This window comes from Ornithorhynchus anatinus, chromosome 2, assembly GCF_004115215.2.
Source record: "Ornithorhynchus anatinus isolate Pmale09 chromosome 2, mOrnAna1.pri.v4, whole genome shotgun sequence".
NCBI lineage: Eukaryota > Metazoa > Chordata > Mammalia > Monotremata > Ornithorhynchidae > Ornithorhynchus > Ornithorhynchus anatinus.
In genome coordinates, this window is record NC_041729.1 from 144059179 (window position 1) to 144084934 (window position 25756).

Here is a 25756-nt window from a genome sequence, read left to right on the forward strand (position 1 = left end):
TCCCCCCTTCGAAGCCCTACTGAGAGCTCACCTCCTCCAGGAGGCCTTCCCACACTGAGGCCCTCCTTTCCCTCTGCTCCTTCTCCCCTCTCTATTCCCCCCCTCCCGCCCTCTGCTCTTCCCACCTCCCCTCCCCTCAGCACTTTGCATATTTATATATATTATTTATTCCTCTATTTATTTTGTTAATGATGTGTATATATCTATGATTCTATTTATCTTGATGTCTGCACCAGACTGCTTGTTTTGTTTTGTTCTGTTTTGCTGTGCTGTTTGACTCCCGAGTTTAGACTGTGAGCCCGTTATTAGGCAGGGATTGTCTCTCTCTGTTGCCAAATTGTACATTCCAAGCCCTTAGTACAGTGCTCTGCACATAGTAAGTGCTCCATAAATACTACTGAATGAATTGAATGAATAGTAAGTACTCAGTAAATAACATTGATTGATTGATTAATAGGTTTTGAGCTACCATCAGCCAATCATATGAGATGTTCATCCTCTTGATTATGAGATGTTCATCCCCTTGATTCTATTTATTGCTATTGTTTTTGTCTTTCTGTTTCCCCCATTTAGACTGTAAGCCCATCAATGGGCAGGGACTGTCTCTATTTGTTTCCGATTTGTACATTCTAAGCGCTTAGTACAGTGCTCTGCACACAGTAAGCACTCAATAAATACTATTGAATGAATGAATGAATGAATGAATCGTATTTATTGAGCACTTTCTGTGTGCAGGGTACTGTACTAAGCACTTAGAAGGGTACAAACAACAATATGACAGACACATTCCGGGCTCACAAGGAGCTTACAGTCTAGAGGGGGAGATAGACATTAATATGAATAATTACAGATCTTTACATAAGTGCTGTGAGGCTGGGGGAGTGAATACGGGGGCAAGTCAGGGACACTCAGAAGGGAGTGGGAAAAGAGAAAATGAGGGCTTCATCAGGGAAGGGCACTTGGAGGAGATGGGCCTTCAATAGGGCTTTGAAGCCGGGGAGAGGAATCGTCTGTCAGATATGAAGAGGGAGGGTGTTCCAGGCCAGAGACAGGATGTGGGCAAAAGGACGGTGGTGAGACAGATGAGATCGAGATACCGTGAGTAGGTTGGCATTAGAGGAGTGAAGTGTGTGGCATGACTTGTAGTAAAAGAGCAGTGAGGCGAGGTGAGGTAGGAGGAGGCAAGGACTGACTGCTTTAAAGTCTATAGTGAGGAGTTTCTGTTTGATGCGGAGGTGGATGGGAAACCACTGGAGGTTCTTGAAGAGCGGGGAAACATGGACTGAACGTTTTTGAAGAAAAATGATCCGGGCAGCAGAGTGAAGTATGGACTGGAGAGGGAAGAGATAGAAGGTAGGGAGGTCGGTAAGAAGGCTGAGAGAATAATCAAGGCAGGACAGGATAAGAGTTTGGATTAATGTAGTAGCTCTTTGGATGGAGACGAAAGGACGGATTTTAGCAATATTGAGAAAGTTGAACTGACAGGATTTAGTGATAGAATGAATATGTGGGTTGAATGAGAGAGAAGAGCCAAGGATAATGCCAAGGTTACAGGCTTGTGAGACTGGAAGGGTGGTGGTTCTGCCTCCAGTGATGGGAAAGTCAGGGAGAGGACAGGGTTTGGGCGCAAAGATAAGGAGCTCTGTTTTGGATATGTTAAGATTGAGGTGATGGGAGGATATCCAAGTAGAGGTATCTTGAAGATATCAAGAGGCAATGTGAGACTGCAGAGAGGGAGAGAGATCAGGGCTGGAGATGCAGATAGCAATAATAATAATGATGATGATGGTATTTGTTAAGCACTTACTACGTGCCAACCACTATTCTAAACACTGGGGTAGATACAAAGTAACCAGGTTGTGTCACATGGGGCTCAAAGTCTTAATCCCCACTTTACAGATGAGGGATCTGAGGTACAGAGAAGTGAAGTGACTTGCCCAAGGTCACACAGCAGTCAAGTGGTAGATCCGGGATTAGAACCCACGTCCTCTGACTCCCAAGCCCGGGCTCTTGCCACTAAGCCACGTTGCTTCTTGTATGTGCAGAAATTATTTTATGTGGGAATTATCTGCATAGAGATGGTAGTTGAAGGCATGGGAGTGAATGAGTTCTCTAAGGAAGTTAGCCACTCTCGTTACAGACTTTATTGGAAGCAATCTGCCTGAGGGAGAGTTCAGAGAAATAGCTAAATATTAATCTGAATCCCAGTATTGAACCAAAATGGTTCTTTTTACAAAATAAGCCCAAGACACAATTTATTCTACTGTCAAAAAGAATGCATATAATAATGGTGGCATTTGTCAAGTACTTAATATGTGCCAAGCACAGTACTAAGCAATGGAGTAGAAACAAGTAAACTGGGTTGGACACAGTCCCTATCCACATGGGGCTCACAGTCTCAACCCCCCTTTTGCAGATAAGGTAACTGAGGCCCAGAGAAGTGAAGTGATTTGCCCAAGGTCACACGGCAGACAATTGGCAGAGCCGGGATTAGAACCCAGATCCTCTTGACACCACTAGGCCCCGCTGTTTCCTGTACACGTCGATCAATCAGTAGCATTTAATGAGCACTTCACTGTGTCCCTGCAGACTCTAAGCTCGTACTGGGCAGGGAATGCGTTTACCAACTCTGTTATGCTGCTCTCTCCCAAGTGCTTAGTACAGTGCTTTGCACATGTAAGCGCTCAATAAAAACGATCGGTTGATTGCAGAGGACTGTACTTGGGGGAGTGCAATACAAAAATAAAATAAGATACGGAGCATAAAGTCTAAATAAACCAAGGACAACTTCAAAAACGACTTACAATTTCGCCTTGTTGAAGGACAGGAAGAAGAGATCATACACCAAACACACTCCAAACACTGTGATCCCAGTTTCTTTCACCAGCATTGCGCAAGTGCCCAGAAACAAACTGAGCAGCAAGAAGAAAGGAGAGACAGTGGGAGGGAAATTCTCCCCAGTGCAAAACTTGTCCACGCTCCTGAAACAGAAATTTGAGATTCAGTAATTAAGAAGACACTGCCTGGGTCCCAATCAACTCTCTGGCAAATTTATTCAAAAAAGATTCAAAACTTCCTTGGTTCTCAGGTATATTTATTGATTTTGACAAACCTTGAGTCCACATGTACCCACTCCTCAAGAACCTCCACATCAAACACAAACTCCAAACTATCACTTTAAATCAGTTTTCTCCCTCCTATCTCATCTCGCTGATCTCCCATTACAGCCCAGCCCACACACTTCACTCTAGTCCAAGCTTGCTCACTGTACCCTGAATCCAACCCGCTTATCTTCTATCTACCCTAGAAATTAGAACAGTGCTTGGCACCCAGTAAATGCTTAACAATAATAGCAATAATTATAACTGTGATATTTAACAGCTTACTTCGTGCGAGGGACTGTACTAAGCGCTGGGGTGGATACAAGCAAATCATGTTGGACACAGGCCCAGTCCCACATGGGGCTCCCAGTCTCCATCCCCATTTTCCAGATGAGGGAACTGAGGCCCAGAGAAGTGAACTGACTTGCCTAAGGTCACACAGCAGACGAGCGGCAGAGCCGGCATACGAACCCAGGACCTTCTGATACTCAGGCCCGTGCTCCAGCCACTACACTTGCTGCTTCCAAAACGAGCACCATAAACGAATGTGAGATGATTGATTCGTTAATGCTTCACCTACTTTCAGGTGTTGAGGTTTTGATGATTTGTTAGGCAGCCAGAAGAGAGGCTGGGGACTAAGGGGAAGAAAATGTCGTAAGTTCCATACCTGTGATAGGAGAGAAAGGCCAACAGAAAGAGCAAACAGGCTAAGACATCTGCTCTGCCTACGATACCGGTCACCTGAGAAAAGGAAAGCTCAGGTTAGGGAAGACGCATTCCCCAAATGCCCCCAAAATATGCCACCGCAGACTTCATTGCTTCAGGATAATAATGTTGGTATTTGTTAAGCGCTTACTATGTGCAGAGCACTGTTCTAAGCACTGGGGGGGATACAGGGTAATCAGGTCGTCCCACGTGAGGCTCACAGTGAATCCCCATTTTACAGATGAGGGAACTGAGGCACAGAGAAGTTAAGTGACTTGCCCACAGTCACCCAGCTGACAAGTGGCAGAGCCGGGAGTCGAACCCATGACCTCTGACTCTGAAGCCCAGGCTTTTTCCACTGAGCCATGCTGCTGCCCCAGTGAAAAAAGTGCATTCCAAAGGAAAACTTCTCTTGCTACCACAAACTATTTGCTATTGTTTTAATGAGATGTTCTTCCCCTTGATTCTATTTATTGCCATTGTTCTTGTCTGTCCGACTCCCCCGATTAGACTGTAAGCCCGTCAAACGGCAGGGACTGTCTCTGTTACCGATTTGTACATCCCAAGTGCTTAGTACAGTGCTCTGCACATAGTATGCGCTCAATAAATACTATTGAATGAATGAAACTGATACTGGTCTGCAATATGCCCTGAAGTCACCCATTTGACGACGAGAAGCAGCGTGGCCTAGTGGATAAGAACACGGGCCCGGGAGTCGGAAGGACCTGGTCTCTAACCCTGGCTCCGCTGCTCATCTGTGCGTGACCGGGGGCAAGTTACGTCACTTCTCTGAGCCTCAGTTCCCTCATCTGGCAAATGGGCCTCAGTTCCCTCACCTGGAAGATGGGTTTAAGACTGTGAGTCCTATGTGGGACAGGGATTGTGTCCACCCACTTCTCGAGAAGCAGCGTGGCTCAGTGGAAAGAGCGCGGGCTTGGGAGTCAGAGGTCATGGGTTTGAATCCCGACTCTGCCGCTTGTCAGCTGTGTGACTTTGGGCAAGTCACTTAACTTCTCTGTGCCTCAGTTACCTCATCTGTAAAATGGGGATGAAAACTGTGAGCCCCACGTGGGACAACCTGATCATCTTGTATCCCCCCAGCGCTTAGAACAGTGCTTTGCACATAGTAAGCGCTTAACAAATACCACCATTATTATTGTATCTACCCCAGAGCTTAGAACAGTGCCTGGCACATAGTAAGCACTTAAATACTCCAATTATTACAGCTATTATTATTATTATCATTAAAGGATCCTTCTGGAAGAAAAAATCCAAGCAGATGCTTAATAGCATGTCTTCAAAGCTGTCCTTAAAAAAAATGATCCAAATAACCAACAGGAGGGATGAATTGACAGTTTAGGAGGGTTTTCTGGAAAGTTTATCTGCTTTCTGACTGCCGCAAGAATGACGGCTGGTCAATAGATACTTCTGACCCGTCATTTCTGTCCAATCGACATCCATCCTGCTGGTCTAATGGATAGAGCACCGGAGTCGGAAGGACATGGGTTCTAATCCCAGCTCCACCACGTGTCTACTATGTGATCTTGGGCAGTTCAATTCCCTTCTCTGGGCCTCAGAGACCTCATCTGTAAAATGGGGATTAAGATTATGAGCCCCTTATAGGGGACAGTCTGTGTCCAACCTGATTTGCTGGTAATAATAATAATAATGTTGGTATTTGTTAAGCGCTTACTATGTGCCGAGCACTGTTCTAAGCGCTGGGGTAGACACAGGGGAATCAGGTTGTCCCACGTGGGGGGGGGGGTCACAGTCTTCATCCCCATTTTACAGATGAGGGAACTGAGGCACCGAGAAGTTAAGTGACTTGCCCAAAGTCACACAGCTGACAAGTGGCCGAGCCGGGATTTGAACCCATGACCTCTGACTCCAAAGCCCGTGCTCTTTCATCTACCGCAGCGCTTAGTAGAGTGCCTGGCACATTGTAAGTATTAACAAACGCTATTATTATTATTTATCATCATTATTATTATTACTCCTTCTAGCCTGGAAGCTCCTTGTGGGCAGGGAACCTGTCTACCAACTCTATTGTACTGTATTCTTCTAAGCGCTTAGTACGGTGCTCTGCATACATTAAGCGCTCAATATATCCCAATTGATTAATCATGGGCTCCTTGTGGGCAAGGAATGTCTCTACCAAATCTTCCCAAGGGCTAAGTGCAGTGCTTTGCAAAGAGTAAGTGCTCAATAAATAATAATAATAATAATAATAATTTTGGTATCTGTTAAGCGCTTACTGTGTACAGAGCACTGTTCTAAGTGCTGGGGGAGATACAGGGTAATCAGGTCATCCCACGTGAGGCTCACAGTTAATCCCCATTTTACAGATGAGGGAACTGAGGCACAGAGAAGTCAAGTGATTTGTCCACTGTCACACAGCTGACAAGTGGCAGAGCCGGGAGTCGAACTCATGACCTCTGACTCCGAAGCCCAGGCTCCTTTCACTGAGCCACGCTGCCCACAAGGAGAAGCAGACAGTCCAGTGAGAGAGCTAGTTCCATGGGGCCAGAGGGTAGATAATCGGGACCCGGGAGTAGGGAGCAGGGCCAAGGCTCTCAGCACAAGGTCTCTCACATGTCCCTCCTCCCTCTCCTCTTCCCTCTCTAGAGTTCCAGAGAGAGGCACTGTGGCCTAGTGGATAGAACAAGGGCCTGGAAGTCAGAAGGACCTGGATTCTAATCCTGGCTCCACCACTTGTCTGCTGTGTGACCCTGGGCAAATCACTTCACTTCTCTGGGCCTCAGTTACCTCACCTGTAAAATGGGAATTAAGACTGTGAGCCCCATGTGGGATAAGGACTGTGTCCAACCCAATTTGCTTGTATCCATCCCAGTGCTTAGTACAGTGCCCGACACACAGTAAGCACTTAACAAATACCATAATTATTATTATCATTTCCCAGGACTGGCTCATTTGGCATTCCAAATCAGCTCTGTGACTGCTTCTTACTGTGGGCAGGGACTGTGTCTGTTTATTGTTATAGTGAACTCTCCCAAGGCTTAGTACAGTGCTCTGTACACAGTAAGCGCTCAATGAATACGGTTGAGTGAATGAATAAATGCTTTCAGGTTTCCACAGGAGAGTAAACTTGGCATCTTTGATGATTCCTCCTCCCGACCCCCTAGCCCAGTCCTTGGCTTTCCAAACCCTTCCAGCCACCACCCTATTTCTATTCTTTCAACTTCTTTTTTGTAACAGCTCCAAATACTTCAATCAATCAATCAATCCTATTGATTGGGTGCTTACTTTGTGAAGAACACTATACTAAGCATTTGGGAGAGTACATTATGCGTTTAGAACAGTGCTTTGCAAATTGTAAGCGCTTAACAAATACCATCATTATTATTACAGCAGCGTGGCTCAGTGGAAAGAGCTCGGGCTTGGGAGTTAGAGGTCCTGGGTTCGAATCCCGGCTCCACCACTTGCCAGCTGTGTGGCTGTGGAGAAGTCACTTAACTTCTCTGTGCCTCAGTTACCTCATCTGTAAACCGGGGATGAAGACTGTGAGCCTCACATGGGACAACCTGATTACCCTGCATCTACCCCAGCGCTTAGAACAGTGCTCTGCACACAGTAAGCGCTTAACAAATACCAACATTATTATTCCCTGCTCTCGAGGAGCTTACAGTCTAGAAGACTGTACTTAAAACTACTTAAAACTCACTTAAGTTTTCCCTACTTAAAACTCACCTCCTCCAAGTGGCCTTCCCAGACTGAGCTCCCCCCTTTTTCCCTCTGCTCCCTCTACCCCCCCTTCACCTCTCCGCAGCCAAACCCTCTTCTCCCCCTTTCCCTCTGCTCCTCCCCCTCTCCCATCCCACCGCCTCAGCACTGTACTCGTCCACTCGACTGTATATATCTTTACCACCCTATTTATTTTGTTTATTTTGTTTAAGGAGATGTACATCACCCTGATTCTATTTAGTTGCCTTGGTTTTTAAGAGATGTTCTTCCCCTTGACTCTATTTATTGCCATTGTTCTTTTCAGCCTGTCTCCCCTGATTAGACCGTAAGCCCGTCAAACGGCAGGGACTGTATCTGTTGCCGACTTGTTCATTCCAAGCGCTTAGTACAGTGCTCTGCACATAGTAAGCGCTCCATAAATACTATTCAATGAATGAATGAACGAAAGACAGACATGAACATAAATCACTAAATTACAGATACGGACATAAGAGCTGTGGGGAACTTCATATTTATTTATATTAATGTCTGTCCCTCCCTCTAGACTCTAAGGTCGTTGTGGGAAGGGAATGTGTTTATTGTTATACTGTACTCTCCCAAGTTCTTAGTACAGTGCTCTGCTCTCAATTAATTTCTCTGTGCCTCAGTTACCTCATCTGTAAAATGGGAATTAAGACTGTGAGCCCCACATGGGACAATATGATCCCCCAGTGCTTAGAACAGTGCTTGGCACATAGTAAGCGCTTAACAAATGCCATCATTATTGATAAGCACTCAGGATATATGAATGACTGCCTGGGGCAGCGGGAGGAGTAAACAAAGGGAGCCAATCCAAGTGCAATATTTTGGAGTTTTATCTGGGATCCTGCCCATCCCACCACCTTGGTCCCTTCCTGGGGCTTCAAGCCTGAGGCGATGGGACACCAGTAGCAACTGGAGCCCATAAGAACTGACCCCGTTAAATAAATACACAAGTTAAAAGAGGAGAAAAGGGGAGGAGAGGAGAGGGGTGGAGAAAGAAGAGGAGGGGAAGGGAGAGAAGGGAAGATGAGAAGGGAAGGAAAGGTAAGAGAAGGTGAGAGAAGATGAGAGAAAACAAGAAGGAAAGGGAAAGGGGAATGAGAAGGCAAAGGGGAAGGGAAAGGGAAAAGGAGTTGCCAGAAGGGATCCAGAGAAACAGATGGGCAAATTCAGGGTGCAGAGATGAGGGACATAAAAGCCATGGAAATTATGTGGAGGAGGGAAGGAAGTGGAACTGAATTTGTGTACTTTAGAGAGAACTGGAGCTAGCTTTATGGACCCCAAGAGGATAGAGGTTGTGTCTTCCTGCCCCTCCTGCTCTATCAGCTTTCCAAACCACTTCTCCCACTGGCTCCCCCCATAATAATAATAATAATCGTGGTATTTGTTAAATGCTTACTATATACCAAGCACTGTACTAAAGATCTGGGGGAGATACAAGATCATCAGGTCCCATAGGGGCTCACAGTTTAGAGGGAGAACAGGTGATGAATCCTCATTTTGCACGTGAGGAAACTGCGGCACAGAGAAGTTAAATGACTTGCCCAAGGTGACAGAGCAGGAAAGTTAGCAGAACAATGATTAGAACCCAGGTCCTCTGACTCCCAGACCCGGTCTCTTTCCAATAGGCCATGCTGCTTCATTTCCTTCTCTCCTTCTCCTCCAAATATTTGATGGGACCCAAGAATAGTTTATGACCATTCAATCACCTAACAAAAAAACTTTCAAAAGATTAATTTTAATGGGGCTTCTTTGAAGTTTCTGCTATTTTAAGACAACATACTTTAGTTACCTGAAGTGCTTGGGCATTTTCTTCAAACATCTAAATTCTGCTCTATACCAAAATAAATTTAATGTCCCTCCTAAAGCTTAGCTGAGTCTCTCAAATAAGATGATAATATAGGAAACTTTTATTAGGATGCCTAGTAGAAATAAGAAATAGCTTATTCTTTTCCTCTTTAGCAAAATCCCTCTAATTCAGACCCAATGCAAAGGCCAGCCTAAAAGGGACAAAAAGTCTGAATATTTTAAATATGGTTTTATTTCCATTTCTTATTCTCCCTCCTACTAAGGACAGTAAAGTCTTGGAGAAAGCAAATTTTGAACAAGGGGTGAGAGTGAGAAAGAGAAGGCATTCATCCAGAAAACTGGGCAACCCAAACAAAATGGGGAGGGATTCCAATAAATGGCATTTTTTTAAAATGGTCAGCCAATCGTATTTATTGAGCGCTTACTTTATGCAGAGCACTGTAATAAGCCCTTGGGAGATTATCATATAAACAATATAACAGACATGTTCCCTGCCCACAGTGAGCTTACAGTCTAGAGGGGGAGAACAGACATTAATAGAAATAAATGACAGATATGACAAAAGTGCTGTGGGGCTGGGAGGGGGGATGAATAAAGGGAGCAGGTCACGGTGATGCAGAAGGGTGGAAGACAAGGAATAGAGGGCTTAGTCAGGGAAGGCCTCTTAGAGGAGATGGGCCTTCAATAAGGCTTTGCAGGTGGAGAGAGTAATTGTCGGATGTGAGGAGGGAGGGCGATCCAGGCCAGAGGCAGGACATGGGCAAGGGGCTGGCAGTGAGATAGACGAGATCAAGGAACAGTGAGAAGGCTGGCATTAAAGGAGCGAAGTGTCCAGGCTGGGTTGATGTAGGAGAGTAGCCAAGTGAGATCAGAGGGGGCAAGGGAGATTGAGGGCTTTAAAGGCGATGGTGAGGAGTTTCTATTTGATGCAGCGGTGGATAAGCAACCACTTAAGGTTCACTGAGGAGTGGGGAAACGTAACATGAACGTTTTTGTAGAAAAATGATCAGGCAGCAGAGTGAAGTATGGACTGGAGTGGGGAGAGACAGAGGGCTAGGAGGTCAACAAGTAGGCTGATATATTAATCAAGGAGGCACAGGATAAGTGATACACAGTATTTGTTAAGTGCTTATTATGTGCCAGGCACTGTACTAAGCGCTGGGGTAGATACAAGATAATCAGGTTGGGCACAGTCACTGTTCTTCACCACTTTACAGATGAAGTAACTGAGGCCCAGAGAAGTTAAGTGACTTGTCCAAGGTCACATTGCAGGCAAGTGGCAGAGTCGGGACTGGAACCCAGACAGGTCCTTCTGACTCTTCTCTACCTCTCTTCCTGTGCAAAGTCGAGATTGCTAAAAGCTTCAAACTGCCGATCTTTCATTCGTTCATTCAATCGTATTTATTTATTGAGCGCTTACTGTGTGCAGAGCACTGTACTAAGTGCTTGGGAGAGTACAATATATCAAACATATTCCCTGCCCACGACAAGCTTCCAGTCTAGAGACTGGAGCCTGATGCATCTGATGCACTATTCTAACTTTCTCTTTTTCTAGTTTCTCCTCTCACCTTGACTCCCATTTGTTTCCTCCCCTCAGATTCCACCTCTTTCTCCCTCTTCCCTTCTCTCTGCTTTGAAGCTGCCTTCCTGTTCCTTATGGCGGCTGTTTTCTGACCTGGTTTTTTCTGTGGTATCTGGTAATCATTTGCTATGCTATTCATTCATTCAGTCATATTTATTGAGCGCTTCTGTCTGCAAAGCACTATACTAAGCACTTGGGAGAGCACAACATATACATTCCTGCCCATAATGAGCTCATAGTCTAGGGGAGCAGAGATTAATATAGATAAATAAATTACAGATATATACAGTTATATACTATGTCCCAGGGACTATACTAAGTGCTGGGGTAGATACATGAAAATTTGGTTGGACACTGTCCCCATCCCACTGTCTAAATCCCCATTTTAGAGATGAGGTAACTGAGGCCCAGAGAAGTGAAGTGATTTGCCCAAGGTCACACAGCAACCAGGGGCGAAGTCGGGATGAGAACCCAGGTCCTGTGACTCGCAGGCCCGGGCTCTTTCCACTAGACCATGCTCCTTCTCAGTCTGGCTTCCCCAGTCACGGTGAGAGTAGGAAGGTGGGGGAAGGAAAAGGGGATTTAAAGCAAATAAATGTGGATACTGCAGGCTTCAGCAGGTCTGAGGCAACTGCAGACATCTTCAATCGGCCCCTGCCTCTCTGTTCTTGGGGACACGGGGGCAAGGTTTGGGGAGAGGGCCGAGAAAGGGGGGTGCTGCTATATGCATCCATGGCTGGCTCGTACCCGAGTAGAAGCCAGCAGCCTGGATAAGGACTTTGAGCTAAAAGAAATGGATTAATAATAATGTTGGTATTTGTTAAGTGCTTACTATGTGCAGAGCACTGTTCTAAGCGCTGGGGTAGATAGAAGCAGCGTGGCTCAGTGGAAAGAGCATGGGCTTTGGAGTCAGGGCTCATGAGTTCGAATCCCAGCTCTGCCACTTGTCGGCTGTGTGACTGTGGGCAAGTCACTTAACTTCTCTGTGCCTCCGTTCCCTCATCTGTAAAATGGGGATTAAGACTGTGAGCCCCACGTGGGACAACCTAATTCCCCTATGTCTACCCCAGCGCTTAGAACAGTGCTCGGCACATAGTAAGCGCTTAACAAATACCAACATTATTATTATTATTATTATTATTACAGGGTAATCAGGTTGTCCCACGTGAGGCTCACAGTCTTAATCCCCATTTTACAGATGAGGTAACTGAGGCACAGAGAAGTTAAGTGACTTGCCCACATTCACACAGCTGACAAGTGGCAGAGGCGGGATAGTGGACAGGATCTTGCCTACCCCGCACTAACTTCTCATAATTTTACAATCCCTGTTTTGCATTGCTGGTGCCAGTCTTTAGGTCTTCTTCATAGAGAAAAACTGTCCCTATCGATTGCTCCAATTGCTAAACCGAGATGTGTTTGGGTGCATGTAGGATCCTTTCGGGATTCAGACCAAAAAGTAATAATAATAATAATGATAATTAACAATACTGGTACTTGTTAAAGCCTTACTATGTGCCAGGCACTGTTGGAAGCACTGGGGTAGATACGAGTTCATCAAGATGGACGCAGTCCCTGTCCCACATAGGGCTCACACTCTTAATCCCCATTTTACAGATGAGGGAACTGAGGCTCAGAGAAGTGAAGTGACTTACCCAAGGTCACACAGCAGGCATGTGGTGGAGCCAGGATTTGAGCCCAGGTCCTTCTGACTCCCAGCCCCATGTTCTATCTACTAAGCCAAGGTGCTTCTCTAACTGTGGTATTTGTTCAGTGCTCAATATGGGCCAGACCGTACTTAGCACAGGTGTAGATACAGGTTTATCAGGTTGGACATAGTCCTTGTTCCACACTGGGCTCACAGTCTCAATCCTCATTTTCCAGATGAGGGAACTGGGGCCCAGAGAAGTGAAGTGACTTGCCCAGGGTCACAGCAGAAAAGTGCCAGATCCGGGATTAGAACTCGTGATCTTCTGACTCCCAGGCCCCAGCTCTAACCACTACACCATGCAGCTTCTCTAAGTAGATTACTAGACTGTAGGCTACCCTTCAAACAATTTCTTCATTCATTCGGTCATAGTTATTGAGCACTTACTCTGTGCAAATCACTGAATTAAGCACTTGGGAGAGCATACTATGGCAATAGAGAGACATATTCCCTGCCCACAATGAGTTTTTAAGAAACTGCCTAAGAAAACACATCCAAACACTTCAGGAGGCTGATCCTAAAGCCTCAGTTGCTTGCAGGTTATAATACTTAAGCCAGACTGCGCCTCATTTTCAAGTTCTGCATTTTTTGATCAAGCAGTAGTCCAGCTTTATAATTATCACAGCACTGCTATAAAATGGTATCCTAGACAGTAATAATAATAATAATAATAATTGTGGAATTTGTTAAGTGCCTACTATATACCAGGCACTGTACTAAGTGCTGGGGTGGATACAAATAAATCAGGGTGGACACAGCCCCTGATCCACGAGGGGCTCGCAGTTTCAATTCCCATTTTACAGATGAAGGAACTGAGGCCCAGAGAAGTGAAGTGAGTTCCCAAGGTCACACAGTAGACAAGTGGCGGAGCCGGGATTAAAACCCACGACCTTTCGACTCCCAGGCCCCAGCTCTATCCACTACACCATACTGCTTCTAGCTTCCCCCCAAAAGACACTTCTCATTAAAACACACACACACATTCAATTGGTAGGTCAAGTAAAACCGCATTTGCAGTTTCGATTATACTTCTCAGAATGGGGAAAGATTTATATTTCTATTTCGCTAGTGCACTCCCATAGACCATAAAGGCAGAAGGAGGAACAAGCAAAATTTAAATTTAGAGTTAGAACAATGACTCAGCAGGGACAGACGCCTCACATGTCTTTTTTTCCTTCTTCTTTTTTCCTTTCGAAACACCTCGGGGCTAAGGATTTTGTGAAAATGAAAGACTGCGGAGTTTTATTTCTAGTTTTACCGATTAGAGTGGTTAATTGGAAAAGTGCTTAGTGACAGGGGAAGGAGGAGAGAATGGGGGAGGAAGCAGAGAAGGTGACTTGGGGAATGCACAAAAAGTCCCCCATCAGGTGGATAGAGTATTGATGATTGAGGAAGATAAGGAAAGACTGGACAATTTCTCATACCAGAGCTTACTTAGCATTGATAAGGCACAGGGAAGGGGTCGATATTTCATAACATTCAGTATACTTACTGCCTCTGTGTGGATGGGATGTACAGCAAAGAGCAACGCCGTGATAAAAGCAAGTCTGCGATTCTTAAATACCACTTTCTCACAGGTGTACATCAGCACAAGAGTCACTAGAGAGTGTAAAATGATATTCACTGCATGGAAATAGAATGGGTTCATGCCAGCCAAATATATGTTTAGCCTGGAAGAAAACAACAAAACTGCATTAAATACAAATAGAGCATAAACTCCTTGCAATCACAGACTACAGATATACAGTAAGATGAGGGCAAACCAGAGGGAAAACAACATTGAAGAGTAAGAACTGTTCGATTAATGAGGATTAAGATAGCTTTTAACATCTGGTTAATCTCTGTGCTGGGTAAGAATGGGTCACTTCTTCCCGCTCTAGATTTGTGGGTGGCTGCTGATAGATTTTATTACTTATGAAAGTGAGATACTAATTGGAACCATTTAAGTAAAACAGCTGGTGGGCAGGTGCTTTGCAAATTTCCCGCTTTCTCCGTCAATCCTGGGACCTTCCCGCACAGCCAAGGTTAGTGGGTTTGTGTTATTTTTAACAATACAGATTAGTAGTATCGAGTAAGACAGAGTAATAACAATAATAATGGTATTTGTTAAGCGCTTACTATGTGCCAGGCATAAACCAATGAAACCATTTCTCTCGAGACCAAAACCACAGCGAAGTTAGATACGCCAAACCATTTTCATCCGAAGTCTCACTGACTTTCCAATACAATGTCTTGTCGATCCCAAATAAACACCCGAGTATTGAAAGATTGAATTAGGGACTATGGCCAGAGGGAAAAATAGTCATAAGCTAAATGTGACATTCTTACAATATATAAATGTAAATGTGTCTAGAAGGTTTTCTAATCGCCACTCATTTGAGAAACTAAATCAGTCAATTGATGGTATTTATTGAGCGCTTACTTTGGGCAGAGCACAGTAGTATCCACTTGGGAGGGTATAATACAACAGAAATAGCAGACACATTCCCTGACCATAACAAACTTACAGTCTAATGCCAGCAATACTGGAAAAAAATATTAAAATGGAGACAGAAATTAAAGGAACACCGTTCTGGATCTAGAACAGGTTAACTAACATCTCCAATTGTGGAAATTCTTTCTTTGCAGAAATTTCTTCTTTAATTGTGTTCTTGTAAAGAAGGAATTTCCACAATGAGAGATGTTAGTCAACATATTCCAGATCCAGAATGATGTTCTCTTAATTTCTGCCTGGTGTATCTGTGTGGTGGGTGACTTATCCATGATTTCTACAATCTTTTTCACTTTGTTGCTATTTCCAGGAACCTGACAGCAATGTCCTTGACTAATTTCTCCTAGGTAAGTCTCCATTTTCCTAACTCAAGTTTTTTTTCAAAAAAAAACCAACCAGTACTTGTTGAATGCTATGTGCCAGGCACATTTCTAAGCAATGGGGTAGACAAAAACTGATCAGTTTGGACACAGTCCATGTCTTACCTGAGGCTCACAGTCTTAATCCCTATTTTAGAGATGGGATAGCTGAGGCAAAGAAAAGTTAAGTCATTTGCCCAAGGTTACCCAGAACAGCCAGTATTAGAACTCAGGTTCTTCTGACTTCCAGGCCGGTGCTTTATGCACTAGCAGCTCAGGATTGATGTATGTTTTTCATAAATACTTAATACATGCACAACTTACTCCATCCAGGACTTTATCCCACCTAGAGTTCAGGAAAATGAATGTTGGATGAAAAGTACTTCACCCAGCTGTATTTTGACAGGCTGTTGTCTTATGTGCATAATCCAGAATTGAGAAAAGGTCAGAGAGTAAAATGTTCTAACCAATTTCAGGAGGAGTTCTCTAATGCCTTTGGCCAAACCATTAAGAGATGAAGAAACAGTGGTGATAGAGTAACTGAAATGTCCAAATCGAACTTCAGTCTAGAATATACCTTAGCCCAGATGATTGAGATAGGCAAGTTGATTTACTCTAGCTCTTAGTCTTTTTTTATGGCATTCGTTACGCACTTACCATCTGCCAGGCACTGAATGTGACACTACAGTTAGATACAAGCTGAGCGGGCTGGACACAGTCCCTGTCCCAAATGGGGTTCACAGTCCCCATTTTACAGAGGAGGTAACTGAGGCCCAGAGAAGTGAAATGACTTGCCCAAGGTTACAGAGGAGCCAAGTGGTAGAGCTGGGATTAGAACTCAGGTCCTTCTGACTCCCAGGCCTATCCACTAGGCCTCGCTGCTTCTCATGAGGGACTAGGACACTATACAGAGAATTCCTCCAAACTCGGATTATTTGGGACTGCCTCTTCTTTTGCTCATTTTCAACCCAACACCCAAACAACTGAAAACCTCCCTTATCTCTTAAAATTCAGCTAACTTCATTCATCTATCACTCTCTATTCATTGTACACTTCCTGTCCATTTCTTCAGGTGAATTTTATTAATCAGAGAGGGGCTTTCAGAGAACCAATACTGCTTCTTCAATCCATCACACTATACTTCTTTTAGATACTGCCTTATTCACTGAGTTGAAAAACACGAAATGCACAGAAGGCCACATAAGGCATTCTGAATAACTACAGAAGATTTTTAAAGGTCATAAGGATAATAATAATTATGGTATCTGTTAAGTGCTTACTATGTGCCTGGCACTGTACTAAATGCTGGGTCAAACCCCTTTATCATCATCATCAGTATCTGAATGCCTACTGTATGCATAGCATCTTAACGAAAGCAGCATTGTGGTCATTCATTCAGTTGTATTTATTGAGCACTTACTGTGTGCAGAGCACTAATGGATAAAGCAGGGGCCTAGGAGTTAGAGGACCTGGGTTCTAATCCCAGATCTACCACTCACCTGCTGTGTGACCTTCGTTAAGTCACTTAACTTCTCTGTGTCTCAGTTTCTTTATCTGCAAAATGGGGATTCAATGCCTATCCTCTCTCCTAGAATATGAGCCCCATAAGGGACCTGAGTATCTTGTATCTACCCCAGTACTTAGTACACTGCTTGGCACAGAGTAAACACTAAAATACCACAATTATCAATATTAGTATTACTATTATTTGTATTATTATTACTAATTATTCAGGAACATACAATAACAGTAGAAGACCCCATGAATTAATAAGATCCCTTTGGGAACTTGTAATTTAGAAAGGAAGACAAACCTCAAAAATTTAGAGAGAAGAAAGAGGAGGCTTAAACAGTAGAATATGTTGATATGATATTGATATGTTCGAAAGCGCTACATGAGGTTGAGAGGGCAAAGTGCTGAGGTGATGCAAAAGCATTGTCAGTAATAATAACTGCGGTACTTCTTAAGTGCTTACTATGTGCCAAGCACTGTTCTAAGCACTGGAATAATAATTGTGGTTGTTGATACGCCCTATGTGTCAAGCAGTGTTCTAGGTACTGGGGAAGATGCACCATAATCAGGTCAGACACAGTCCTTATCCCACACAGGAGGAGGTACAGGTACTGAATCCCCATTCTGCAGATGAGGGAACTGAGCCAAAGAGAAATGAAGGGACTCATCCAAGGTCACGCAGCAGACAAATGGTGGGATTAGAACCCAGGTCCTCTGACTTATAATAATGTTGGTATTTGTTAAGCGCTTACTATGTGCAGAGCACTGTACAGATAATCAGGTTGTCCCCCGTGAGGCTCACAGTTAATCCCCATTTTATAGATGAGGTCACTGAGGCACAGAGGAATTAATTGACTTGCCCACAGTCACACAGCTGACAAGTGGCAGAGCCCTTCTAGGCCTGTGCTCTTTCCATTGGATCAGGCTGCTTTCTTTCTGAAATCATGCCTCCTCCAGAAAGCCTTTCCCTATTAACCTCTCATCTTCCCATACAATATCCTCCTCAAAGGCCACTTCAGCATATCAATTCATCAATCAATGGTATTTATTGAGCACTTATTTTAGGCAGAGCACGTACTAAGCACTTGAGGAAATGACAGAGTTGGTAGACATGTACTCTGCCCACAAAGAGCTTACAGTCTAGAGCACTTGGGTATCCACACCTCCCCATTTAGCTTCTTTTCCCTCATCTGCAAAATGGGGATTCAATACCTGTTCTACCTCTTATTAGAATGTGAGACCCATGTGGGACCTAAATGTTTTATTCACCCCAGTGCTTAATACAGTGCTTAACACACAGTAAGCACTTAAACGATACCTCAAAAAAAATTGTGTTTATTTATTAGTATTGACGTCCATCTCCCCTTGTCCCAAGACTGTGAGCTCTTTGTGTGGGGGGAATGTCACTATTAATTGTTGTATTGTACATTCACAGGTGCTTAGTACAGTGTTCTGCACACAGTATGCACTTAATAAATACGACTGAATGAATGAATGCTTTGCATGCAGTAAACACTCAATAAATGCCACTGATGGATTGATTTGGAATTGGCCAAAGGCTTCATTCCTTTTTTCCTTTGACATAGTAAGCACTTAACTTATTATTAAGTTATTATCATCCTGTGATGGGAGACCGAGTCAGAGGCAGAAGGGAGAGCGTGAACAAGAAGAGACTGGTGAACAAGAAGAGTCCGAGGACAATGAACAGGCCTGAGAAACACCATGTCTCGTGAGGCAAAGGAGGGGTAAGAATTCTAACCCCATGCAAAAGGGGACTGTGGTCCTGAATAACTGAGGGATGAGAGGAAACTTAAAAGATCACCTGATCTTTCCCCTAACCATCAAAGAAATGGGTGTGCCCTGTTTTCCTATAATTCAGGGGTTACGTTCTTTTAAAACCTCATGTCACAAAAAACTCATGCTGTGATAATTGCCCAATCCAACGCCCCACTATGGAACACCAGAAACATTTATTTTTCTTTAATGGTATTTGTTAAATGCTTATTATGTGGCAGGAACTGTACTAAATGCTGCATTAGATACAAGATAATCGAGTTGGGGCACCACGGTCTTAATCCCCACTTTACAGCTGAGGGAACGGAGGGCCAGAGAAGTGAAGTGACCTGCCCAAGGATACCCAACAGACAAGTAGCGGAGTCAGGATTAGAACCCAGGTCCTTCTGCCTTTCAGTCCCTTGCTCTATCCACTGGGCCATGCTACTTCCCAGCAGTTAGCACAGTGCTCTACTCAAAGCTTAATAAATACTATTATTACCACTGTTTCCCTCTGAGTAGATATTTCTCTATCACCAAAATTTGCCAATACCCTCTTGTTCTGAAAGGAAGTTGATCCACTTTGGCTCCGGGGCTATTGTATGCTTCCAGAACACTGCCTCTTGCTTTCTTTTTCGATTTAAGGCAGTAGAAGTGGTGTAGTGGATAGAGCACAGGCCTGGGTTCTAATGTCGGCTCCACCACTTGTCTGCTGTGTGACCTTGGGCAAGTCCCTTCACCTATCTGGGCTTCAGTTACCCCATCTGTAAAAAATGGGGATTAAGAGTGTGAGCCCAATGTGCAACACGGATTGGTTAACTTGTATCTACCCCAGGGCTTAGAACAGTGCTTTGCACATGGTAAGCACTTAGAGAAGCAGCGTGGCTCAGTGGAAAGAGCCCAGGCTTGGGAGTCAGAGATCATGGGTTCAAATCCCAGCTCCGCCACTTGTCAGCTGTGTGACTGTGGGCAAGTCACTTCACTTCTCTGTGCCTCAGTTCCCTCATCTGTAAAATGAGGATTAAGACTGTGAGCCTCACGAGGGACAATCTGATTACCCTGTATCAACCCCAGCTCTTAGAACAGTGCTCTGCACATAGTAAGCACTTAAAAAATACCAACATTATTATTATTAACAAGTACTATTATTATTGTAATTAATGAAAACCCTCTAATAGTAAATACTGTGGATGTTTACTATTCCAGAACAGGACCACATGACCACATAAACCCCTCTACCTCCTTCTCTCTCTACCCCTCTCTCTCTCTTAATCTATATTAATCACTTGAAAAGGCAGATATCAGAGATTCCTCACTGCAGGAATTTAAATTCTCCCAAGTATTTAGTACAGTGCTCTGCACACAGAAAGCACTCAATAAACACCATTGATGATGACAATGATGATTTAAACACCCTGGAAACAAGCAGCCTCCATTCAGTAATCTAGGCTCTGAAAAATACCCATTTCAATCACCATATGATATTTATTGAACATTTATTCTATGCAGAGCACTATACTAAGCTTCTGGGAGAGCTCAGTGCAATGAAGTTGGTAGATCCTGCTCTCCATTCAATAGCATTTATTGAACACTTACTGTCTGCAAAGCACTGTACTAAGAGCTTGGGAAAGTACAATACAACAATGAAATATCCCCTGCCTGCGACGAGCGCATTCACTGATTTTATCATCTATTGGACAGGTTTGTAACCTCATGGAGGAGTGTGCAATCTAGTGGAGTTCATTTTAAATCATTTTTTAAATATGCAATTTTCAGCACCCTCAGTCAATCATATTTATATAGCCCTTCTATGTGCAGATCATTGTTAAGTGCTTGAGAGAGTAAAATAGAGTTGGTAGACACATTCCCTGCCCACAGCGAGCTCAAAGACTAGAGGGGGAGACAAACAAAAATAGAAATAAATGAATTACAGATATGTACATAAGTGCTGTGGGGCTGGAGGAGCGATAAAGGCAGCAAATCATGGTGACGCAGAAGGGAGTGGGAGAAGAGGAAATGAGGGCTTAGTCAGGGAGGCCTTTTGAGAGATGTGCCTTCAATAAGCCTTTGAAGAAGGGGGAGAGTCACTGAAAGATTTGAAGAGGGAGGGAGTTCCAGGCCAGAGAAAGACGTGGGCAAGACGTCTGTGGTGAGACAGACGAGATCGAGGTGCAGTGAGTAGGTCGGCAATGGAGGAGCGAAATGTTCGGACCGGGTTGAAATAGGAGAGTGGTGAGGTGAGGCAGGAGGGGGCAAGGTGATTGAGTGCTCTAATGCCAATGGTGAGGTATTTTTTGTTCGATGCAGAGGTGGATGGGCAACCACTTGGAGGTTCTTGAGTAGGGAAACTTGGCCTGAACATTTCTGTAGAAAAATGATCCAGGCATCAGAGTGAAATATGGACTAGAGTGGGGAGACACAGGAGGCTGCCTCATCTGGGGTTTGAGTCATTTTCATCAGGGATCCAGAGAGCAGCCTAAGCCAAGAAAGAAGCCAAGCACTCCAAAAACTACAGTTAAAACTGGAAACACTTGAAACTTCCTGGGTCACTGATGCGCTTTAGTCTTCAACCCCTAATAACTTAGGTACGACTTCCCACTCCCTCTGACCCCAAAGTACATGAGTGTATATCATTAAACCCTATTACCTCCTCTAGCTGTAATTTATTTAAATGCCTGTCTTCCCCACTAGACTGTAAGCTCCCTGCAGGCAGGGAATTTGTCTGTTATACTGCTTTATTGTACTCACCCAAGCTCTGCATACAATAAGCTCTCGATAAATACCACTGTCTGATTAAAACCTTAATCAAAAACATCTGAAGAGGGGGGCCTGGACAGGGATAACTGTTTCTTGGTTGCTTCCACATTTCTGTTTCCAAAAGCTATGCTCCACTTACTATTTTCAAGGAGGGAGGGAGGGAGGGGAAGAGGTGTGTGGGTGTCGTAAATGCTAAGAAAAGTCCTGGCAATAAAGAAACTGAATGGCTGCTTTATCGAAATACAGATTGAAACTCCTGGCTGGGCTGATGGGAAACTAGCATTTTTGGAAAGCAGTATAAAGCTGTCTCTTGGAAGACAGCTACTGCCTGTACCAAACAGAGAAGAAACATTTCAAAGTTAAACATCTCCCAGACTTTTTCTGTCAAAATAACAAAGAGAAACTAGGCCATATGATCAAGTTGTCAAGAGATAAATTTCTGTTTTTCCACTCACATGGTGGTTTCTTTACATATTCTCAAACATCCAAAGAAGCCCTAATTCACTCAACCATCTTATTAAAAGGGGAAAAAAAATACTACCAGAAGATTGCTAGCCAAGATGAATGACTATAAAACTATAAACATTCATTCAATCGTATTTATTGAGCGTTTACTATGTGCAGAGCACTGTACTAAGTGATTGGAATGTACAATTTGGCAACAGATAGAGACAATCCCTACCCAACAACAGGCTCACAGTCTGAACGGGGAAAACAGACAACAAAACAAAACGAGTAATCTGATGTCAATATCATCAAGATAAATAGAATCATAGATATACACACATTAACAAAATAAATAGAGTAATAAATAATAAATACCAGTATGCACAAGTGCTGCGGGGAGGGGAAGGGGGAAGAGCAGAGGGAGGGAGGAGGGAGAACAGGGAGGGAAGGAGGGGAAGAGGGGAAGGGAGGATGCAGTGTGGGAAGGCCTCCTGGAGGAGGGGAGCTCTCAGTAGGGCTTTGAAGAAGGGAAGAGAGTTAGTTTGGCGGAGGTGAGAAGGGAGGGCATTCCGGCCCAGCGGGAGGACATGGCCCAGGGGTCGAAGGTGGGACACGCATGAACAAGGGAGCATGAGGAGGTCAGCAGCAGCAGAGGAGCAGAGTGTACCAGCTGGGCTGGAGAGGAGAGAAGGTGGGTGAGGTAAGAGGGGGCAAGGGGTGGACAGCTTTGAAGCCAAGAGTGAGGAGTTTTTGTTTCACGTGAAGGTTGATAGGCAACCACTGGAGGTTTTTGAGCAGGGGAGTGACATGCCCAGAGCGTTTCTGTAGAAAGAAGATCCGGGCAGTGGAATGAAGAATAGACTGGAGCGGGGAGAGACAGGAGGATGGGAGATCAGAGAGGAGGCTGATGCAATAATCCAGCCGGGATAACTACTTTAATCCTATCCTCAGCAGCTGTGTATATAGCTCTTTATAAATTTGTATTTCATATATTTGTACTTTCAACTGTTTGGTCGGCTCTTTCTCCCTGATGTGTCTGTACTGCATCCTGCTCTATACTTCAATCAATCAATGGTATTTATTTAGTGCTTACTGTGTGCAGAGCACTGAACTAAGCACTTGGGAGACTATAACAATAAATAGATACATTCCAAGCCCAAAACAAGTTTACAGTCTACAGGGGGAGACAGACATTAACACAAATAAATAATTTTGGGATAAGTACGTAAGTGTTGTGAGATCGGGGGTGGAGATGAATAAAGGAAGCAAGTCAGGGAGATGCAGAAGGGAGTGAAAGAAAGGCAGAGGAGGGGCCCATGTAGGATACTAAGAAGAAGCGGCCCGGGAGCTGGGAGGAGAACCAGGAGAAGAGAGTGTCAGTAAAGCCGAGGTTGGATAATGTTTCCAGGAGAAGGAGGTGGCCGACGGTGTCAGAGGCGACTGAGAGGTCAAGGAGGATTAGGATGGAATGGAGCCTGTTGGATTTGCCAAAAAGATCATCTGTGACCTTTGAGAAAGGAGTTTCTGTGGAGTGAACGGGTGGAAGCCAGATTGGAGGGGATCAAGGAAAGAATTGGAGGACAGGAAGTGGAAACTACAGATGTAGACAACTCACTCAAGGAGTTTGGAGAGAAATGGTAGGAGGGAGATAACTGGATTGAGCCGTCGGGTCAAGGGAGGGTTTTTTTAGGATGGGGAGAAGTGAGCATGTTTGAAAGTAGTGGGTGGAAAGCCACTGGAGACTGAAGGTTGAAGATGGCGGTCACAGAGAGAAGGGAGAGGGCAAGCGCTTTGATAAGGTGTGACAGAATGGGGTTGGATGTGAGGTGAGCGGGGTAGATTTTGCTAGAAAAGATGGGACAGCTGAAGGAGCAGGAGAGGGAAGGACTGGTGAGGAGCAGTGGAGATTTGGGACGAACACACCTGATGGTTTCCATTTTCTCAATAATGTGGCCAAGTCATTAGGAGCAAGAGATGGTAGGGAGAGGTGGGGGGGGGGGGGGGCGGAGGGTTTGAAGAGAGTTAAAAGTGTGGAACTGATGAGGGCAATGGGCATGGGAGTCCATAAGGATGGAGAAATAATGTTGCCGGGCAGAGTTAAAACAGGAAAGGATGAACTTCAGGTGGACGAACTCAGCCTGATATCTGGATTTCCACCAGCAGCGATCTGCGGAAGCTGGCTGTGGACATTATCCAGGGCAGTGGATTAATGGTATGAGACGGACGAAGGGACAGGAGAGCGAGTGAGTTGAGTTCAGTAGAGAGGGTGGTTTTGAGGGCGATTTAGTCATCAAGGGTACAGAGGCCAAATGGGGCTTGATGACTTGAGAAAACTGGATGGGGTGAAAAGACTGGCGATCTCTTTGGGGGAACAAGACACTTAACTGTGCCTCAGTGACCACATCTGTAAAATGGGAAATAAATCCCACTCCCACCTACGTAGAGTGTAGGCTGTATGGGGGATAGCGACTTTGTTGAACTCGATTCTACCCCAGCACCTGGATAAGAACTTGACACAAAACATAGGAAGCACTAATAAGAAAAACCGATTGACTGGCTGATGGAGACTCTGTGCTCCTCCACTCTATTGTTCCAGGCGGCCTGATGGGGGGATGACGGAATTCCACACACTCCAACCCCCTTGTAGACTATTTCCCAGCACCCAGTCCAGTGCTCTGCATACAGTACCAGCAACTCTCCTACTCCAATTCAGCCCACACACTTCACTCCTCTAATGCTAACCTTCTCACTCTGCCTCCATCTCATCTACCTCGCCGTCAACCCCTCTCCCAGATCCTGCCTCTGGCCAGGAACGCCCTCCCTCCTCATATCTGACAGAAAATGAAATGACTTCCTCTTCAAAGCCTACTGAAGGTCCATCTCCTCCAAGAGGCCTTCCCTGACTAAACCCTCCTTTCCTCTTCTCTCACTCCTGTGTCGCCCTGACTTGCTCCCATTGCTCTCCCCTTCTCCCATCCCCACAGCACTTATGTACATATCTGTCATTTATTTATTTGTATTAATGTCCATCTCTCCCTCTAGAATATCAGCTCATAGTGTGCAGGGAATGTGTCTGTTTATTGTTGTACTGTACTTTTTTGCTTATTGTTCTGTTTCTTCTATTCCCAAAATTCCTCTATTTTTTTCCATTCTCAATTGTTCTACACTTCTGCCATCTTTGAAATGTACCACCTATTATACTAGTTCTACATTAATTAGTGATCGTTTATTCAATGACACCTGATTCTTTTCATTTTTCATCTTAAAGCAAATCCCCCCCCACGGCTCTTACTCATCATGGTGGCTTTTCTCATTTACTCCAGTAGCTGAAAAAAAAAAGCATGGCCCTTAATCATCATGGTGGCTCTTCTCATTTACTCCAGTAGCAGGGAAAAAAAACTGTGAAAAAAACATCAGGTGGTATATTCTGAACATTCAGAATATATGAGGGAAAAAAAACAATCAAAAAAAAGCACCACTACTTAAAGATAACAGATCACCAAGCAGAATTTCAAATTCAGTACTTTACACCCCAGCCTGATGGTGGCTAGAAAGAATTTATGGAAAATGTATTTAGTCATTCATTCAATCATATTTATTGAACGCTTACTGTATGCACAGCACTGTACTAAGCGCTTGGAATGTACAATTCAGCAAGAGAGAGAGACAATCCCTACCCAACGACAGGCTCACAGTCTAGAAGGGGGAGACAGACAACAAAACAAAATAAGTAGACAGGCATCAATAGCATCAAAATAAACAGAATTATAGATATATACACTTCATTAATAA

At 44.3% G+C, this 25756-nt stretch overlaps 1 protein-coding gene across 1 annotated transcript in view; it reads right to left on the reverse strand.

The window, feature by feature from the left end:
* TMTC1 (transmembrane O-mannosyltransferase targeting cadherins 1) overlaps positions 1 to 25756 on the reverse strand; it is a 361323-nt gene that overhangs the window by 315901 nt on the left and 19666 nt on the right. The window contains exons 2-4 of the mRNA XM_029058287.2: positions 14118 to 14295; positions 3769 to 3842; positions 2805 to 2981 (exon numbers count right to left, since the gene is read on the reverse strand). Coding sequence (XP_028914120.2) covers positions 2805 to 2981; positions 3769 to 3842; positions 14118 to 14295 — 429 coding nt within the window. The remainder of the gene's footprint in view (positions 1 to 2804; positions 2982 to 3768; positions 3843 to 14117; positions 14296 to 25756) is intronic.